General features: G+C 31.9%; 1 protein-coding gene across 1 annotated transcript; it reads left to right on the top strand.

The window, feature by feature from the left end:
• Nucleotides 1–3,651: 3,651 nt before the first annotated feature.
• On the top strand, nucleotides 3,652–4,809 carry LOC137838236 (uncharacterized). The gene has a single exon (XM_068647490.1). It carries the CDS (start codon nucleotides 3,652–3,654, stop codon nucleotides 4,807–4,809), a length of 1,158 nt encoding a protein of 385 aa, XP_068503591.1.
• The last annotated feature ends 15,510 nt before the right edge of the window (nucleotides 4,810–20,319 follow it).

The raw sequence follows: 20,319 nt of genomic DNA, 5'->3' as shown, positions 1-20,319 counted from the left end.
AATAATATATAAAAGTTTGTTGGAAGTTTGTATGAGATTGCAAGAATGTAAATAAAGCAAAGTAAATAGTTGTTTGATTCAATTGGGAAAATTGGGATTGGGGTTCATCATTCTCACTATTTTGTATTTTGAAAAGCATGTAATATTCTATCTTTGATTGATATTGATGCCCATATAAAATTCATTTATATTGATTCCTTGCATATAAAATTATTAAGATAGTCTCCTAAATATAGATTCCTCGCATATTTATAAAAACTCCTTATCATTACGAACAAATGTTGATAACAATTAACATTTCAAATCTATTCCTAACATTCAAATATGTTAAGCACTATCATTTATGTCAGATGCTTAAAAGTACTTTTCAGAGTCAAATCTATGCATCAAAATCATGATAATTCAAGCGTTAAGAATAAAATGACAATACCAATCATCAATCAAGACAAAATATTATGTTTAAATATCACTTCGACACATAAGAGTTTGAACAAATTACTCTCAATCCCAAAGGGTAGAATTAGTCACTCATGTTGGTCATTACAAGCATGAAAAGAAGATCCAGGATGTTTCTCCTTTAGGGTTTTCTATCTCCTTCTATTCTCTTAATGATGTTTAGAGTTATATCTCACACCTCATATTTAACGTAGTTAGGTTTGGGCTAAGTGACTTCTTGCCTAGGCGAGTTATTACTTTCTTGGGCGAGTTTGACGAGAAAAAAAGCTCAACTTCTCCAGAATGAACTCGCCTAGGTGAGCCTTGGGCGAGTTCCTCTGGAGTGATATGGCCTGGGTGAGTTTGGACGAGTTTTGAATGTTCTGACTTTCCCTTTTCTTCTTGTATATTCTCCTTTAGCCCTTTCATCTCCATTTTCCCCTAGAATCCTAAAATTAACAGAAAATTGGGAATAAATAGTTCTTATTCATATTATAATCACAAAATATGTAAAAAAGTTTAAATTCATAAATTAAGAGTTAAATTATAATTATTTATCAATAAATATTCATAAGTGTCTGTCTTTTAATATGAAATATTATTGAAATATGGGTATGTGTGTTGGGGGAAACCTAAGAAGTTAAGCTTTTGGGAGCTGGTCCTTTTGAAGTTAAAGAGAAAACTATCCATATAGAAAGGAACGATGCTACCAATAGCTAGGTTATGCCCTTTTAAGTTTGTGTTAACAGCCATACCCCTAATTTACATGTCTATGTTCATAATTCCGAAGAAATTCATAAATGTGATAAATAAGATACAACGAGAATTTTTGTAAGGCTAGGGTAAGAAGGGAAAAAATATAGCTTCGGTTAAATGGAAAAATGTTTGTTGGCCAAAGAAGGAGGGAGGTATGGGGTAAAAGACATAAATACGTTCTATATTGCTCTGCTCGCTAAGTGGAAATGTCGCTTAAGAATTGAAAATTTTGGCCTGTGGAAAGATGTGATGAAATCTAAGGGTCATGGAGGATGCTTGATAGTAGGGTGGTTACAAAGAATGAGTATATGATGGAGGAATATTACAAAAGTCAGTAGTGAGATGTATAATGATCAATGGTTTAGAGAAAACGTTAGACGGGAAGTGGGGGAATGGTTTCAAAATAAATTTTTGGGAGGATAGGTGGTTGGGCCAAACGACTTTAATAAAAAATTACCAAAGGTTATACCATCTATCTATTGCAAAAGAGGCTAACATGGGTATAATGGATAGGTGGACTGAGTCTAGGTGGGTGTGGGAGCTTAAGTGAAGAAGATAATGATTTGACTGAGAGCTTAGTTTAGTGTAGAATCTGCTGGAAGAGGTACAACATGTAAAATCTATCTTTATTGAAGAAAATCAGTGGATATGGCTGGGTGAGGATGATGTTAGATATACAATCAGATCAACTTACAAAGTTATGCTGCTTAATAGGCAAATAGAATTTGTTAATAACCTTTCTACACTTGTATGTTTTCAAGGAGGGTATGATAGTTAAAGGTGTTTTTCTCAGGATGATGAGTTCGGGCTAGTCAATGGTATTCTCTGTTAATAATCCAAGTCTTTGTTGTGATGTTGGGCTATTTGAGTGGATTTATGCTTAATTCTCTAGACTTAGTGTAGGTTGTGGTTTCTTGGGTTTTGATCACTTTATGTATGTTTTTAGGTCATACACAAGTATGATTGCTTTGGCTTATATTTTCTTATTTGGCAGCAATCGCCATCACCATAGCAACCGCCACCACCATCGTCCTGGTTCGGAGAAGAAGCACGAACGCAGTCACCGCCACCATCACCACCGCGCGACGTTCTGCATCCAATGGTCACCACCGCGTGACCTTCTCCGGTCAGTCGCCACCACCACCGTAGTCATTCAGGTTGATGGTTTGTTTTTTGTTATTAAGCTGGAAATGTGGTGGGCTTTGATTTGTGTCTGCTTTTGTGTTTCACCACTGGCTATGGAATGTTTTTGCTTACTTTTTTTTGAGGTGGTATTGGTTATGTGCCTATGTGGTCAAGGAATGGAAGAAAGGAGATTTACAGTATTGCATATTAAAGAGGTGGTATTGGTTATATGCCTATGTAGTTCATTCTTTTTTCTTTAGTTTTTTTTTTCACATTTCGTTCTGCTTAAGTTGGTTCTTGCTTGTGTTGACTTGGAGACTGAGTTTCTGTTCCATTTTCATGGTTATTTTTGTATAGATTCAGCTGCTTTAGAGGTTAGAGGTTGTAGGAGGACTGTTACGTGGAACTCAAAGCTTCTTTTTGTATGGATTGAAATGTTAGATTTAAGAGTTCATAATGATGTAATAATTTGAAGAAATTGCACAATAACTCCAAGTTGTTTAAAAAATTTAAAAAAAATTTGCATGATTTGATATCCAATAACTCCAAGTTGTTTTGGCCAATTTTCATTGATTATACTTATTAATTGATGTAGTTGCTTGTTAATTGATTATAGTTATTATAATGAAATGTTGTAATAGCCAATTTGAGTGAAACAAAAACATTATCCAAATCTGAATGACTTATGGAAATCCATATATGGTTGAATTAGGCAGAGTTTGTAATATGAACTCTTATATGTTCGTTTGTAACACGAACTCTTACATGTTCGTTTATAACATGATCTCTTAAAAAATTGTTCACTTTTTGTCAATTGCTTTATGAACAGAACATGAATAAGTTTCTATCAAATCGTGCATGGATGTATGATAGGTGTTATAGAGGAAGAGGTGCTTTGAAAGAGTCTTTTATATTGGGAGTTGAAAAGTTTATAACCAAAGCTTGCCAAAGAGAATGTTATCAGAATGATGGGAGAATACAATGTCCATGTAGTAAGTGTGATTGTACAAGAATTTTGGAGGAAAGACTTGTGAAGGTTCACCTCTACAAACATGGTTTCAAATCTAATTATTGGATTTGGACTGATCATGGTGAAGACATGGTAGAAGGTGACTTGTATAATAACGATAATTGCATGGCTTTGGGTATAACTAGAGGTGCACACAATCAGTCACAAGATTACCAAGTTAGGTTAATGGAAGACATGGTGTTTGATGCTCTTAGGCAACAAGAGTCATTACGAGTACCAAATGTAGATAACATGGAAGAGCCTCCAAGCTTTTGTTGGATGCAAATACGCCATTGTATGAAGGGACATCAGAGTCCAAATTATCAATGTGTATCAGACTATTAGCTTGCAAAGCCAATTGGAATATTCCTGACCAATGCTTAGAGTTTATTTCAAAAATTCTTTTGGATGCAACACCAACCAAAATAGGTTTGCCTAAAAGTTATTATGATGCAAAAAGGCTAGTGTCGAAGTTGGGATTACAGGCTAAGAGGATTGATTGTTGTGTGGATGGTTGCATGCTCTTCTATGATAACGAATACGGTAAAAATGATGGAGCATTGCTTGAATGCAAATTTTGTCACAAGTCAAGGTATCGTCACCACAACACCGGAGCAAGTAACAAAAAACCAGTTGCTGTAAAGGCAATGTTTTATTTGCCAATAATTCCAAGGTTGCAAAGAATGTATGCTTCAACACAGACTACGGGACAAATGACATGGCACTATGATAACAAAAGCAGTAATGGTGTTTTGCGTCATCCATGTGATGGCGAGGCTTGGAAGCACTTTGATACCGTTTATCCCATTTTTTCTATGGAGGCACGCAATGTGCGACTAGGTTTATGCTCTGATGGTTTTAATCCATATGTGCAAACATCAAATGCACCCTATTCATGTTGGCCAATAATTGTGACCCCGTATAATCTTCCTTCTGAAATGTGCATGTCTAAACCTTATATGTTTTTTAGTTGTCTCATACCAGGCCCATTCAATCCAAAGGCAGGTATTGATGTATTTTTAGAGCCCTTGATAGACGACTTGAAGAAATTGTGGAGTGGTGTCCCATCATACGATATTTCAAGGAAAGAGAACTTCATGATGAGGGCAATGTTAATGTGGACGATTAATGATTTTCTGCATACAGTATGTTGTATGGTTGGGGAACTCATGGTAAATTGGCATGCCCACATTGCATGGAGCATTCAAAGGCATTTATATTACATCATGGGGGGAAAAGATTCTTGGTTTGATTCGCATCGTAGATTTTTACCGAATGATCATGCATTTAGGAGGAACAAGAATGCGTTCAAGAAGGGGGAAGTTGACATGGATCCTCCACCACCTAAGTTCACACCTACACAAGTTTGGAACAGAGTAAAGACTTATCCTAAAGTAACTGAAAGTGGTGTGCAAAGAATACATGGTTACAGAGAGTGGCATAATTGGACAAAAAGAAGCATCTTTTGGGATCTTCCATACTGAAAAGATAATGTATTAAGACATAATCTTGATGTTATGCATATTGAAAAAAACTTCTTCGATAACATCTTTAACACTGTCATGAATGTCACTAGAAAGGCAAAGGACAATGACAAAGCACAAATGTTCTAAATCCAATTATTGAGGTAAGTCATTTTTTCAAAGATTTGTGTTCTACAACACTAAAAGAGGATGACCTTACTAGGATGGAACAAAACATTCCAATAATTCTTTGTAAGTTGGAAAGAATATTTCCTCCAACATTTTTTGATTCTATGGAACATCTCCCTGTCCATCTAGCATAAGAAGCAAAACTTGGTGGACCTGTCCATTATAGGTGGATGTACCCATTTGAAAGGTAATAATAAGAGTTATTAGTCTTTATTTAATGTGAACTATAATTATCAATCATATCAAATTTATTTGATTGTAGATTCATGGGATATGCTAAACGTTCAGTGAAAAATAAGGCTAGGGTAGAAGGATCTATTTGTGCATCTTATTTGCATCGTGAGACAACTCATTTTTGTTCACACTATTTCAACAACTTCATGTTAAGACCACAACATTGTAGAAATGAAGTGGACATTGAAAGTGCAAGGCTTCCATCAATCTTATCTGTCTTTGACCAACCTGGACGTCATTCTGGGAGAGAGATCACTTGTTGGTTAACTGATGAAGAATTGAGCTCAACTCATGTTCATGTTTTGATCAACTGTAATGAAGTTAAGCCATACCTTGAGTAAGCGTCATGCAATATATTATTTTAAAACACTGTTATTCATCCATTAAGTTATCGCTAACCTAATGCATTGACACCTATATATTGACAACTCTTTCTTACATTCTAATGAAATTTCCGAATCACATGCTTCGACTCGTATACATGCAGATTTCCCTTTATGGTTTAGGACACAAGTATGTATCTAAAAATTCTATAATTTACTTTTTTTTTACTTCTTTAACCATTTCATAAAAAGTTAATGACATTGATATATTTATAGGTTCATAAAGACCCTTTAAATGTCAAGAACCAACACATAAGAGATTTATCACTTGGTCCTTTAAGGTGTGTAAAAGAATGACACACATTCTTTGTGAATGGGTACAAATTCCACACTCACGCATGGAGCGAGGGAAAGAAAACAATAAATAGTGGGGTCCATGTAAAAGGTCTTACAGAAGGAGGTGAGGATGATTTCTACGGTGTGATTCAACACATGTATGAGGTGGAGTACAATTCTTCGACCTCAGATAAGAAAGTTGTATTATTTTACTGTAATTGGTTTGATCCATCAACAAGAGGTACACAAGTAGATTCCAAATATGGTATTGTGGATATTCGAATGGATAGAAGATATGTGCCATTTGATCCTTTTATCATTGCACATAATGTTCGACAAGTTTATTATGTACCATATCCAACATCACGCAAAGACAAACGTGGTTGGTGTGTTGCAATCAAAACAAAGCCCAGAAGTAGTATAGATTCTGATGATGTAGAAGTTGAAGTGTCATATCAAGTTGATGAAATGTCACATGTTAATGAAGTCATTGAAGTTGAAAGGGTTTCAGGATTACAAGATTTAGAGGTTGAGCTTGAAGAAGTGGACATAAATAATGTATCATCATTTCAAGATCAGATAGATGAAGAAACAAATGAATGGGAAGAAGACAATGAAGAGGGAGAAAGTGAAGATGAATATGGAGATGACTTTGACATCTCTAGATCTGAATAGACTTAGGAAGCCAATGTTAACAAATTATATTTATTGTAGGAACTAGTATTGTATTGTTGTTAACATATTGTTTATTACTCCAATTAATTTGAGGTTTATGTTTGCTGATGAAATTTGTACATGTTTATTTCATTTTTTTTATTAAACTATATTTAACATATTTTTCTCCATTGATAAACTTATATAACCTTCATTATCATTTCATGTCATATATATAGATGTCATCAGAAGGTTCTGATCAACCATCACCGAGTAACAACCAAAAAAAGGGAAAAAAAATTATGTGATAAAATTGTTATCACGATTTAACAAACAAAATCCATCATCCAATCAACCCAATACACCTATTTCTTCTTCAGTTCATGGATCTATCCCACCAATAGCAGATGCTACCCAATCCACCCCACCAGTACAATATGCTATTGCATCAACACCATCTCCACGTGTTGGTTCTAATGCATCAACCCCACCAGATATTACACCATCCCCATATACAAATCTTGGAGGGACGCACTCAGCTTCTGCAGCGAATAACTTAGAGGACGAGGTCCTCTCAACTGGTGATCGCCCTCTGATTCAGCCTATTGGAGGAGGGTAAGAATATAACAAAATTCAATTTATATAATTTATTATTATTATCTTATAATTTTGACTAACTTTGTTTTGGTATTTAGGTTTTATCCATAAAAAAATTGCATCAAAGGCCATCACTGCCAGCATCAAGCAACAATTTGGTGAGTCATGGCCAACATGGGGGGCAATCCCAAAGGGTGAACGAGATATATTTTTTCAACGTTTTAAGGTACTTGTTTTTTATTCCCTTTAAATTTTTTATATTTTACAATTTGGATTGACGATTCTTGTTGTTTTGCAGAGAAAGGTCACATGGAGGGTTGAAGACGAGGAAAAAGTTAAGAATTTTTTTCATACAAAAGCTTCTCACACCCTTTCACAAATGTTTAAAGATGCTCGCCAAGAAGGTAAACGACTAGAATGGATTGGCAATAATGTTTGGAACAACCTCCTTGAAAAGTGGAACATGTCTGTGTATCAATCCAAATGTGATACAGCTGAAAAGAATCGTTTGTCTGAAAAAGGTGGATGTCTGCACACTGGAGGATCTATTAGTGTTCATGAACACGCTATTCGTATGGTATGATTTCCATATAATTTTTTTATATTAATTTATGATTAATTATTATCTTCTTAATTTATGAAATGTTTTCTTTATAGACAGAGGAGCTTGGCCGCTCGGTTCATGTTGATGAAGTATTTCAACAAACACATATACGGAAGAACTTTGTTTTAATGAAATACATTTTAGATATTTGGAAATAGTAAGTATTGTATGTATGGACAACTTTGAATGTGATGAATATTTGTCTTCTGAAAATTGGAATATACTCGAATGTTGATGAATATATGCAGGTGTAGAATATGGGGTGCTTCAAAATACAAAAAAAATATAGGGTGCTTCCAAATACAAAAAACTGATACTGTTATGTAGAATGTTACATACGGATTTATCCGTATGTAAGTCTGTCCGTTAATTACATACAAATTTTACATACAGATCCAAAATCCATATGTAAGAGTTACCTACGACAATTTTACATACGGATTTTTGTCTGTATATAATCCGTATGTAACTATGTCTTACATACGGATTTTTGTCTGTATATAATCCGTATGTAACTATGTCTTACATACGGATTTTGTATGTTACATACGGATTTTAGCTGTATGTAATTTGAGTTTTTCTTGTAGTGCTATATGTTTTCAAGGAGGGTATGATAGTTAAAGGAGTTCAGAATAGTGAATAGTATTCTCTGTTAATAATTCAAGTCTTTGTTGTGATGTTGGACTATCTGAATGGATTATGCTTAATTCTTTAGACTTAGTGTAGGCTGTGGTTTACTGGGTTTTGATCACTTTATTATGTTTTTAGGTCATACACAATTATGATTGCTTTGGCTTGGGGTAACTATATTTTCTTATTGAGTAAAGTACTAATCTAAGTATGTTATGTCTTTGAAAACGGTTTGTGAGATGGGAAACACTTTAATGTTGGGACATAAAGTATCCAAAAAATTGGGTGTGGGGTGTCAAATAGAAACTTTGTTTCTGGGCTCTTCTCTATTGTGAAGGGTTCATATTGTTGTAAGCATGTCTCTATAGGAACATTCTTATGTGCATTTTGTATACGGCTCAAAGTTCAATTTTTTTTTCTATAAATGGTGTATTATATTGATTGGTGGCATAATTAATGTAATATGCCTCTTTATTATATTAGTGTATCTACAATTTGATTCTAAAATAATTGTAGAATCTTATAAACAATTATTAATTTTAAAAAGTGTTTAACAAATTTATTATATATATATAATAATTATTAATTTATTATATATATATATATATATTAACTTGTTTGTGAAATTAGTGTTGTTCTAAAAAAAAGTTTAACAATTCTTAACTACCAACAGTTTTTCTAAATACTTTATAAGCTTTCCATAAACTAAAGTCCATAAACAATGTTCCATCATTGTAGAAACAAAAGTATCAATTTTAAACGTGAGTAGGATGGAAGTAAAAAAGAAACATTTTAGAGATATTAAAAAGATATTGTTCTCTAAAGATTAAAAAAGATATTTAAACTTTTAATAAATAAGAAATGATAAAGTTTTGCATCAAACCGTACACTTGATTAAATTATGAACCCTAGCTTTAGAAGTTGGGTTCTAAAGGAGAAGAGGATGAGGACTGAGCTGGAGGGAAAACAGCACAAGGCCATGGCATAATGAGATTCTGGAATTAAAGGCACAGAGTGACCCACAAAAACATTTGAACCAGAAGGCCACGGCATGGTTTGAGAGCTTATATTTTTGATGCATGGAATTATAAATTATAGAGAGTGACCTAAAAAAGAGGGGATACCCTCCTAGGTAGCGACCAGACTGACCCCTGCATGACCAACCAATATATATATGACACCGGCCAAGGGTGCTAAACTCCTACCTACCAACCTCTCCATTACTCTCAAACGGGGAACACCTACCTTCCAATACCATTCTTTTGCCTACCATCTTTATTCTCATTACTAAAACATTATTAAATAAATATTAATTTTAGATAAAAATTAATTTTAGAGGTAAAAAATAATTAATTGTTATATTAACTAAATTAGAAACTATTTTAAAGATTAAAAAAATTATTGGTATGTAATTTAGTTTCTATTATTGATAAACTCCTTTTAGAATGATATCTAATTAGTTAGCAAGGTTTTAGCTACCAATTATTTAGATTATAGAGTTGGTAGCTAGTAGTTAATATTAAGGAGTGAATTTTAAATCTAACTCAATCTTATAAAACCGGTTTAGCTTATACTCATTTATGTATTATGAAATGTCTTAATCGCCTAGTTGATGTGAGATCTCCAACCGCTAATTAAGTATCAATTTAGAAACTAATTTAGATACCAATAATTTTTTTTAGTCTCTCCAATAATATCTAATTTAGGCAATATAGCAACTAATTACTTTTTGTCTCTAAAATTAATTTCTATTTAATAATTTTATTGTAGTGTCTTAATTGCAATGAATAAATTGAATAACTAATTAATTTAGTCAATATAAATAAATTGAATAAAGAGAAACACTTCAAAAAATGTCTTAATCCTTATACATTTATAGCTCAATTACTCTTTTAATTCCTGAGTCTAATAATTCCTGAGTCTAAGGATAGGCCATAATAAAACATAAAGATTTCATATGCAGCCAATAATACAACATTTTCATATTTCTAAATCTATATTACCATTAAATCTTGACTGAACAATGCAATTTCACCCAAAGGTCTTGTTGAACTGTATAACCAATTTGCATAAGTAGCCCTGCGAAATCAGCACATATATCTCTCTATCCTAAAATTATGATTAGCAATGAGAGTCCAAACTGCTAATCCAAACAACATATGTCTATCCATTTGTTATACGACACCTTCCACAAATAATCTTCCTACGTTTATATTAAAATGATAAACAATAGTAATTGTAGTGTCACTAATAAGAGTATAAATTTATATATATATATATATATTAAAAATTTATTTTAGAATATTAAGTTAGATTTAAAGTTTATTTTTTAAAATTTATTCATTTATTTTTTTTTTTAATTCAAATTAAAGAAAAAAGAAGTGAAAGATACGTGTTTCCTCATGCGTGAAAGAGGGGACTTTCTTATTTTATGTTCCATAAATTTGTAAATGAAGTCTGATTGTTGAAAATCAAAGAAAGGTCTCTAAAAGCTTTAAAACAACAACTATTTTAACTGTAAAACGTTGATTTTCTAGTCACCTTTGATCAGCGTTTTTAGATGTAAACAAAGAGAATGACTATAGTAAAAGTCGTCATTTTACGCTCCCCTATATTAATTATTAATATATTCATTATTATTAATTTATATTATGTTAGTTGTCATGTTAGAATAGAAGTCTATGAAGAGGTAACAGTGGTGGTAAAGAGCGGCGACAGCGATAGCGAGCGTGCTAACAGCAACGAACGACAACAGTGAAGAACCGAATGGAGGAACAGAGAAAACCCAAAGAACAACGTGCAAGGCAATGAAAGTAGAAATGATGAAGAACCTTCACAACAATGGTGAAGAAGAAGCAGAGAGCTTGAAAGTAACTTACACAATGGCTCGAAGAAGACAATGACTCGAGGAAAACGAAGAAGAAGCACAGAGCAGAAGAGAAAACGAAGAGCCAGAGACAAATGAAGTATGAAAGCGTAATTGGCGTGCTCTAAGCTAGAGTAATAAAAAGAGTCTAACCTTTTAAGGGGACGGTTTTACCTCATAATTGTCTTCTTACACCAAACGCTTTGTTGTAAGAAGACAATTTTACCAAATAGTCGCCTTCTTAAAGAAATTTAATTTAAAAAATGTCATTATATTTTGAATTGGCCGTAAAAGCGTCTTAAATATAATGTCGAAATAAGTCCCTTTTGCATTAATGTCACTCGTACAAGATATTATTGATAATCAAACTAATATATATTTTTTATAAATAATATAAGAAATAACTGAAGTATTGAATAAGTACTTTTTACAGCATTAATATGTATTTATATACTTTATTTTTAATTTTCTCTAGGAAATACATTAATGATAGAAAAATTTAGTATACAAATTCATTTAGACAAAATCTTCAATTATGATTAACACCAATTAACAAGTAGCAAAATGTGTCAATTTTTGTTAATGTGAATGGAGCCTAACCCAACCCACTGGGTGAACCAAATGTATCTCACTAAATTATATATATATATATATATATATATATATATATATATATATAAGCAATTAATTAATGAAACAACACAGGTGTCCTTCACTTATAGTCAGGACAATAATTTGCATCTAATATGGGGAGGACACGATGAGTGTTCCCCTTTACTTTTCATATATTAAAATTAAAAAATTCTCATCATATCACCTAATTGCAGTCCTTAATCATGTTGGTTAGTTTTAAGGTCTTATTAAATGAGAAATTTATGTCTGAAGTTAGGAGTTTAGGTCAACAATATATAAAAGAAAAATCTTATTAACTTTAATATTTTAATGTTTTAGATTAAAATAATGTCAAAGTCTTAATTATATATGAGATGATTCATAATTTGCAAAGTTACAGATTCACATCTCTTAAATTAAGTAAAGAGTTTTGCAGGACATTCACTTTAATATTCTTTCATATGTATCACATGTTGGAATAAGAAGTGGAAATATGTTTCTCTTTCTACACATTATTTCATATATGTTCAAACTTTCACGATCAATATATAATAATATTACGAATTTATCAATGCTCATGGTGTCCTACGTTTATCATTTGCCTCGTTTTCTGAAAATCGAAGACATAATTATACCAACGTTTTTTCGTAATTGTGGTAAGAACACGTCCAAATCCTAAACTTTCATAAAAAAATTAACAACCTTACTTATAAATAACAAAAAAAAAAAACTGTCATAAACTAAAATTAGAAGCTACTTATAAACTAGAAAAATACAAAATTTTATCATATTAGTTTCTTCAAAATATCAGTTTTTTAAGTTATATGTATAAACTTGTTTTAGTATTTAAAGAAAAAAAAAATTAGTTTTTAGGAAATAATTATGGGTAAATTTATCCACACGTGTTAATTTTGTTATCTCCCGGTTTGGTTGATCTTTTAAAGGAAGATTTCGAAAAAAATTAATACTAATTAGTCATAAATAAATTTATATAGAAGATTATAATATTATTTTAACCTAAAATTTAAAATATATATATATATATATATATATATGATTTTTTATAATATTATTTTTCTTTTAATTTTTATATATAAAACTTTCAACTCCTCACTGCTGTAAACTAAATAGGATATTTAAGCGGGTTTTTCTTTTTTTTGCACATTTATTTGAACCTACATAACATAAGAATATTTGAAACTTTTTGGAAAATTCGTTAACTATTTCATACTTTACTAATTATGATAATTAATTATACCACATATACAAAACCATACATTACGAAATTTCATACGGTTAATTAGTTTTAGGATGATGATAAATGAAGTCCATAATTAACTCTTAATTAATGAAAGTCAAATTAATATCTGAAAAAAAGTTAAATTAATGGTTATGCTGTGTAGTTTTCCTGAAATATATTTAGTTTTTTTAATTAAATAGATGTTTCTCACCATGCTAAAGATAGATTTGTTATATATTAAAGTATAAAGCTCTTGAGAAATTATTAACTTCACTGCTTCCTACAACAAAAGTGATTTTCCAGGAGTAAATGATGTTATCAAAAGAATTATATATAATCACACTTAAGAACTATATAAAATTATGAATATTTAACCCAAAGAATTGAGTTTGTAGTACAAATCAAATAGAAATGGTGTTGTCCTTTTGCTAATATTTAATTTTGTACTTCTAGCCTTGTTCTTTTATATAAGGACCTTTCCTAACCCTAATCCACACCATCTCACCAAACCTTCATCTTCATCTTTTAGCTACACTCTTCCTTTCTCTCAATCCACTTTGAGAACATGGCAAAGAAAGCCCTCAAACTTTTGGTCTCTCTTCTGTTTCTTTCCTATGTTGTGTATGCTGCTGCTGTTCCTGCAACTAGTAAGTGTCATGTGTTTCCACCTTTTAGGGTTTTGATGCTTCTTTATACAGTTTATTTATATTTTACACACAGAACTTAAGGATATATATGTTTGAATATGTGCTTATAGGAATTTCCATGACCAAGAAAGTGGATGCATTATTGCTTGAAGATCAGACTAAGGTGGTATATCTTCTTCTCTATGTTTCACATGTTCCATTGAAAAGTGGAAATATGTTTCTTTCTTAGCCTCTTCTCCCAAATATTTCACATATTTAGGATCAAAATCATAAACATGATGCTCTTGTGAAGACACTGTTTGCTTACCATTTACCAAGTTTTCTTTAAATTTAAAGCATAATTATACCACTGGTTTTCCAGCCAGCTACAAAACAAGGTGCAAATAATTTACATACATATACAGTATTCATCCAAGGTCCCTTTAGATTGAAGGAATATAGACATATGTTTATAAATTTTCTCTAAAAAAAATCCTAAAAAAAGTAAGAAAAAGAAAAAAATTTCTGATCTAAAATTAGTTTATACAATTTAAAATTAAAGATTTAGATAATATAACAATTTTTACAGCTTGAGAATAAGTTAAATTTAGTTCTGAACTTCCTTTTACTTTTATTTTTTTTCTAAAAGTGCAGAAACTTATGCAAGTATGTTCTATATATTATTAGATCATCTCAACAAATTACCACTGTTTATAAAACACAACAAGAATCTCATAATATCAAAACAAAATAATAGGAGAGAATTTATTTGCATTCCTAAAATTTGACAGATGTTCAGCAGCATATAAATACATTAGGAGACCCAAACCCTAGGAGAGAAATACATGAATACTAAAATGTTTAAATCAAATCACCCAGAACCCTAAACCAAAACAATAAATCAATTTTTTTTTATAAAGGTAATGATCACAAAAGGTGATTAGATTTTGACACCCCGCTTCAGTTTACATTTACACTAAAATATTAATATTTGTAATAAAAAAAAATTTAAAAATAAAAAAATGTCTTTAATGAAATATTAGACAAAATGTAAAATGTTAAAATATTTTTTAAAATTAAAAAAATTAAAAATGATTAAAATATTAATATTTAGTGGGGTGTAAAGTGGAGCAATGGTGTCAAACCATCATTTTTCATCACAAAATTAGTAAAATTCTGAAACTGAGTTTTCTGGTTAGAACTTTTTCAGTACTTATAAGATTTCGAATTTGTTACTTTTATTAGTGAACATGAATAAAGAAATCATTCTTTGCCTATTTACTGCAACGAAATGAATTTTTTATAACTAAGTTGTTCTTATTAAAAGAATCATTGGGAGAGTATTTAGATGATCAAATAAGGTGATATCTTTGTAACCCTTTTATTTTTCTGATCTAATCTTTAATGTAGATATTTATTCTTAATTTCTTATTACACATGTTTTGAATCTTGATGAAAGACCAAAAGGAATGTAATAACCTCAAAAGAAAACTTGGCATAACCATTTACTCTTTATTGATTAATGTTTGAAATTGTATAAAAGAGATTTTCAAAGATTTCAAACTCGTTTGGTGTTGATACAAGTCAATAATCTACAATAATGATGAACGAATTAAGTACCCCATTTTACAATTTTCTACAGAATCCTCTTGAAATAAATACCTAGTTCACAGCCATATTTTTTCACTAGTCCTGAAGATTCTAAGGTTTTATATATCTATTATAGTTGCTGTATTTTTTCATGTTCATATAGCACGATAGATAGTGGCAATATATGATTTTTTTTTCCAAGTCCAACATAGTCAAGATCTTAATTTGCAGGAGAATGTAGTTATGGATATAAAGAACCAGAAGGAGTTGTTTGACACGAAGGAAGAACATGAAGAGGGAAGAATGATTATGGATATTACAGATTACCCTCCAACAGGACCAAATCATTCTCATACCCCAAAATCCCCTGGAAAACCTGGGAATTAAGGGCTTGGGTGTGCTTAAGCTAAATTAAAATGTTTTGGATTGATCTGGCTTGTTGGATTTGTTCATGTGTGAGCATGGTTTTCAATCTATCCTTGTTAAGTCACTCTACATTTAAGTGCTTGTATGGTTTTGTGATGTAAGATAGAGTGTTGAATTTGTATTGTATGTGGCAAACTCGAATTTTTGCTGGTTGATCACCACTGTTTGTAACCTTGATTTCCGTGGTGATATGTGAATTAAGTTTGATTTATTTTTTATATCTACTTATCTATCCATTACAAGTGACCTTAAGCTAGAGAGGACATTTGAAAGGCAGAAAAAAAAACTACATTCTCATATATGAGAGATGTAATAATAATTGTTAGATCTTATTTTACTACTAGGATCAAATTACTAATTAAAAATTGTATTTTTTTTATCAATAATAATAAATAAATTAAAATAAAATATTTGTGGTGTCCCAACTTGTTTAAAAAACTTATTTACAAGACTTCCAACCAAAAACCTATAATAAAGGTGATTAAAAATTGAATTACATCATTACAAATCCATGTAGCAATTTTCCCAAGACCCTAAAATATACCATTGTACATGTGAAACATGTACCTCAACTTACTACTAGACACTTAGAAGAATAAATGTCATAGGCTCTAGTAAAATACTGGAAGTTGATAAGATATTATACGAGAATGGTTTTAAACTGAGTTGGTTTTAGATCCTACATATAAAGGTTATTTATGTCAAAACATATTCTTTGAGTTAATTACAATACATAGATAAAAGAGGAGAAAGTTTTGGAATTATCTAGCCTATACATGATACTCAGTAATTTAAATCCTCGATCTCAAAGATTTGATAGCTATTTACAATTAATGCTCATATTTTCTTGTGATTCTAATAACTCACACCAACACTCCCCATGTATAAATGTCCTTAATTAATGGCCAACTTGTTAAGGGAGTCATGAAAGTTCTTACCGGACACTGTCTTTGTAAGAATATCTGTCAACTGGTTTTCTAACTTGACAAAAGGAAATCAAATAACTTTCTCCTCAAGGTTTTGCTTGATGAAATGTCTATCTACTTCCACATGCTTTGCTCGATCATGTTGGAGTATCCATTGGTTTGCAGTCCAACAACACCACTTCAGCCAATAGGTCAAACACATACTTTCTTTGAGACAAGAAAAATTCTCTTTATGACCTCGCCATCTATTCCTAAGAAGAACTTGAATCCATCCAAATTCTTCATCTCAAACTCAGCTGCCAATTACTCTTGTAATCTTGAAATTTCTTTAGTATCATCTCCAATAATAATCTTGTCATCTACGTCAACAATTAGAGTTGTCACCTTTCCTTGCTGATGCTTTTATAATAGGGTGTGATTTGCCTTACTTTGGTTAAAACCATATCTTCTCATAGCTGAGCTAAACCTTCCAAACCATGCCCGAGGTGATTATTTTAATCCATATAAGGTCTGCTCTAACTTACATACCTCCTTGGTTTTGGAAGAGGGCATATAGCCTGGTGAGATATCCATATAAACCTCTTCTTCAAGATCTCCATGGAGAAAAATGTTCTTCATGTTGAGCTGGAGTAGTGACCAATCCAAATTTACTGCAAGAGATAATAGGACTGTAATAGTATTTAGTTTGGTCACCGATGAAAAAGTTTTTGTAAAATCTATATTGTACGTCTGTGTGAACCCTTTAGCTACTAGCCTTTCCCTGTGTCGATCAACGGATCCATCAGCTTTGTATTTGACTGAGAACACCCACTTGCACCCCACTATCTTCTTCCCTTTAGGAAGTGGTATCAGCCTCCATGTATTATTCTTTTTTAAAGCTTCCATTTCCTCTTGTATGGCTTGTACCCACTTAGGATCAGCTAAGGCTTCTTCCACATTCTTTGGAATATGACAAGAGAGTAATGTCTTTGTGAAGGCTTGAATAGGCTTTGATAAATGTTGAGTAGTCACATAATTTGCAATGGGGTATTTGGATCGCCTTTCTTTTATATCAGGAAAGTATCTAATGTTTTCACCAAAGCTCAATTTCCCTTTCTTTCTCTCTGTATAAATGACATATGGTTGCATTGAATGCTGACAAATGTGTAATAATACTTTTATGTTTTATATTACTCTGTTCCCCTTAAGTGAAACATAAAATTTCAAGGTGGTATCAAAGCGGGTATAACCTGCTTTGCTCCACTGCCTCTATCACTGATTTTTTCTTTCTCTTTTTACATCTTTCAACATTGTTATCTTTATCTTTTTCTCATGGTTGCGACACAACAAAGTTCTTCAAAAAATGATCAACAAAATCCAGGGAAAGCGTATTACCTTCACCCAAGTGAAAGCCCAACCATGGTCCTAGTCACTTCGCATCTTGATGTTTCATATTACCATTTATGGAGAAGAGCATTGAAGTGTGCTCTTCTTTCGAAAAACAAGTATAAGTTTTTTAATGAAAAGATATCAGAACCTCCACAATGTGATGGTCAATATGAAGTATGGGAGAGGTGCAGTGTAATGGTGATCTCATGGATCATACGTAGTCTCACAACACAGATAGCTCAAAGTACTATGTACATCGACAATGCAAGAGAGTTGTGGGAAGATCTTAGAGAAAGATTTGAAAAAAGTAATCACTTTAGGATTTCGAACCTCTTATAAGAAATTAAATCCATCAAGCAAGGTGAAAGAAGTATCATTGAATACTACACCAATTCCAAGACCATGTGGGAAGAGTTGGATTCGCTACGACCTCTACCAACTTGTGTTTGCAAGGTGAAGTGTAGCTGCGGGTTGATGAAAATAATGGCGAATTATAGGGATTCAAAACAGGTGATGTGCTTCTTGAAAGGTTTAGGAGAAGCATACAATGTGAAAACACAAATCTTACTAACTGAATTGTTGCTAGGTATTAATTGTGTCTTCTCTTTAGTTCTCCAACAAGAAAGACATCTAAACAAGGGCATGGGAATAGACACGAAGGTCTTGAACAATAGTGCAAACCAGTAGAAAACAAACAACAGAGTCAACAATGACAATCATGGGTAGCGCAACTATGGTAGAGGAAGAGAAAAGAATTATGGAAAATAGTGTTATTTCTGCAACAAGATGAACAACACGGCTGACAAATGATACTTAAAGCATGAATTTCCACCGTGGATGAAATAAAAAGGTAATTACGCTGCAAAATCCTTTGAGAATGGTTAAGAAAATGAAGTTGAGAAAGAAAAGTTTACGTAAGGAGAGAATCGTAATGAGCAGATTATGAAGCAAGAACGTAGGTAAAGAAGGTATGAATAGTTGGATAGTTGACAAAGGAGCCACAAATCATGTGGTTTGCTCAATTTTTTTTATAAGCTATTGCAAAATAAAATTTGTAAGAGTTAGGTTACCCAACAATAACAATGTTACTATTGTTTATGTTGGAACATTGGTATCATAAAAAAACACAATTCTACATAGTATTTTATGCACACCTAAATTTACATTAAATATAATTTATGTCCAGCAGCTACCAACATCCTTGAGATGCCAACTTGTTTTTACTCATAATATTTGCCAGATACAAAAGAAACAATCTTCGAGGAAAATTGGTCGATCTGAAATACACAATGGACTCTACCATCTACATATAGAGAAACATTATGGGCTGATTTGTAGTATGCATAAAGTATTCTTTCCATGCATGATAATAAGCTTGATATTTGGCACTGTAGAATGGGTCATCCCTCAAATAGTGTTGGAAAATTTAGGTAAGAAATATTATGATGTGAATTTTGATAATATGAATGTTTGCACTTCTTGACATTTAGCCAAGCAGCATAAAATGCCTTTTTTGCTTAGTAAAACAATCAATAATAATGTCTTTGATCTTATTCATATGGCATTTGATGTCCTTTTGGTTTCAATTCTGGTCACGGGCACATATAATTTCTAACAATAGAGATGACTATAGTAGATATATGGATTCACTTAATGAAAAACAATAGCAAAATTATGGAATTCTTGCAACACTTTATCACTTATGTTAGGAATCGGTTTAAAAAAGGTATTAAGGTCATTAGAACTGATAACGAGAAGGAGTTTTGTTGGATAGATTTCTATAATTTGCATGGCATAATGCATCAAACATCTTGTAACGAAGCACCACAACAAAACTCCACAATTGAAAGGAAGCATCAACACATTTTGAACATCACTCGTTGCCTTATTTTTCAATCTAACTTGCCTAGAGTTTTTTGGTCATATGCAATTTTACATTTTGCACATCTAATAAATTGCTTGCCATCTCTTGTGATTCAAAATAAATGTCCCTATGAACTCCTGCATGAGTGTTTACTTGATATTTATGATATGAGAGTTTTCAAATGTTTATGTTTTGCTCCCACTCTTGAACAAAATAGACATAAACTTGATCCAAAAGTATGAAAGTGCATTCTCCTTGGTTTTAAACAAGGCACCAAAGGTTATGTTGTGCTTGATGTTAATTCTAGAGATATTTGTATCTAGAAACGTTCTTTTCTATGAGACTTTCTTCTGTAATTTGAATGAAAAGGATGATCAGGAAATTTTCCAAAAAGACAGTGACTTCATGAAGAAGGTATATGATGATGTTCCTATGTAGAGTAAAAT

The sequence above is a fragment of the Phaseolus vulgaris genome, chromosome 4 (assembly GCF_000499845.2).
Source record: "Phaseolus vulgaris cultivar G19833 chromosome 4, P. vulgaris v2.0, whole genome shotgun sequence".
In the NCBI taxonomy this organism is placed as follows: domain Eukaryota; kingdom Viridiplantae; phylum Streptophyta; class Magnoliopsida; order Fabales; family Fabaceae; genus Phaseolus; species Phaseolus vulgaris.
Note: the sequence above shows the minus strand (reverse complement) of the source record. Positions and strands in the feature narration are given on the sequence as shown.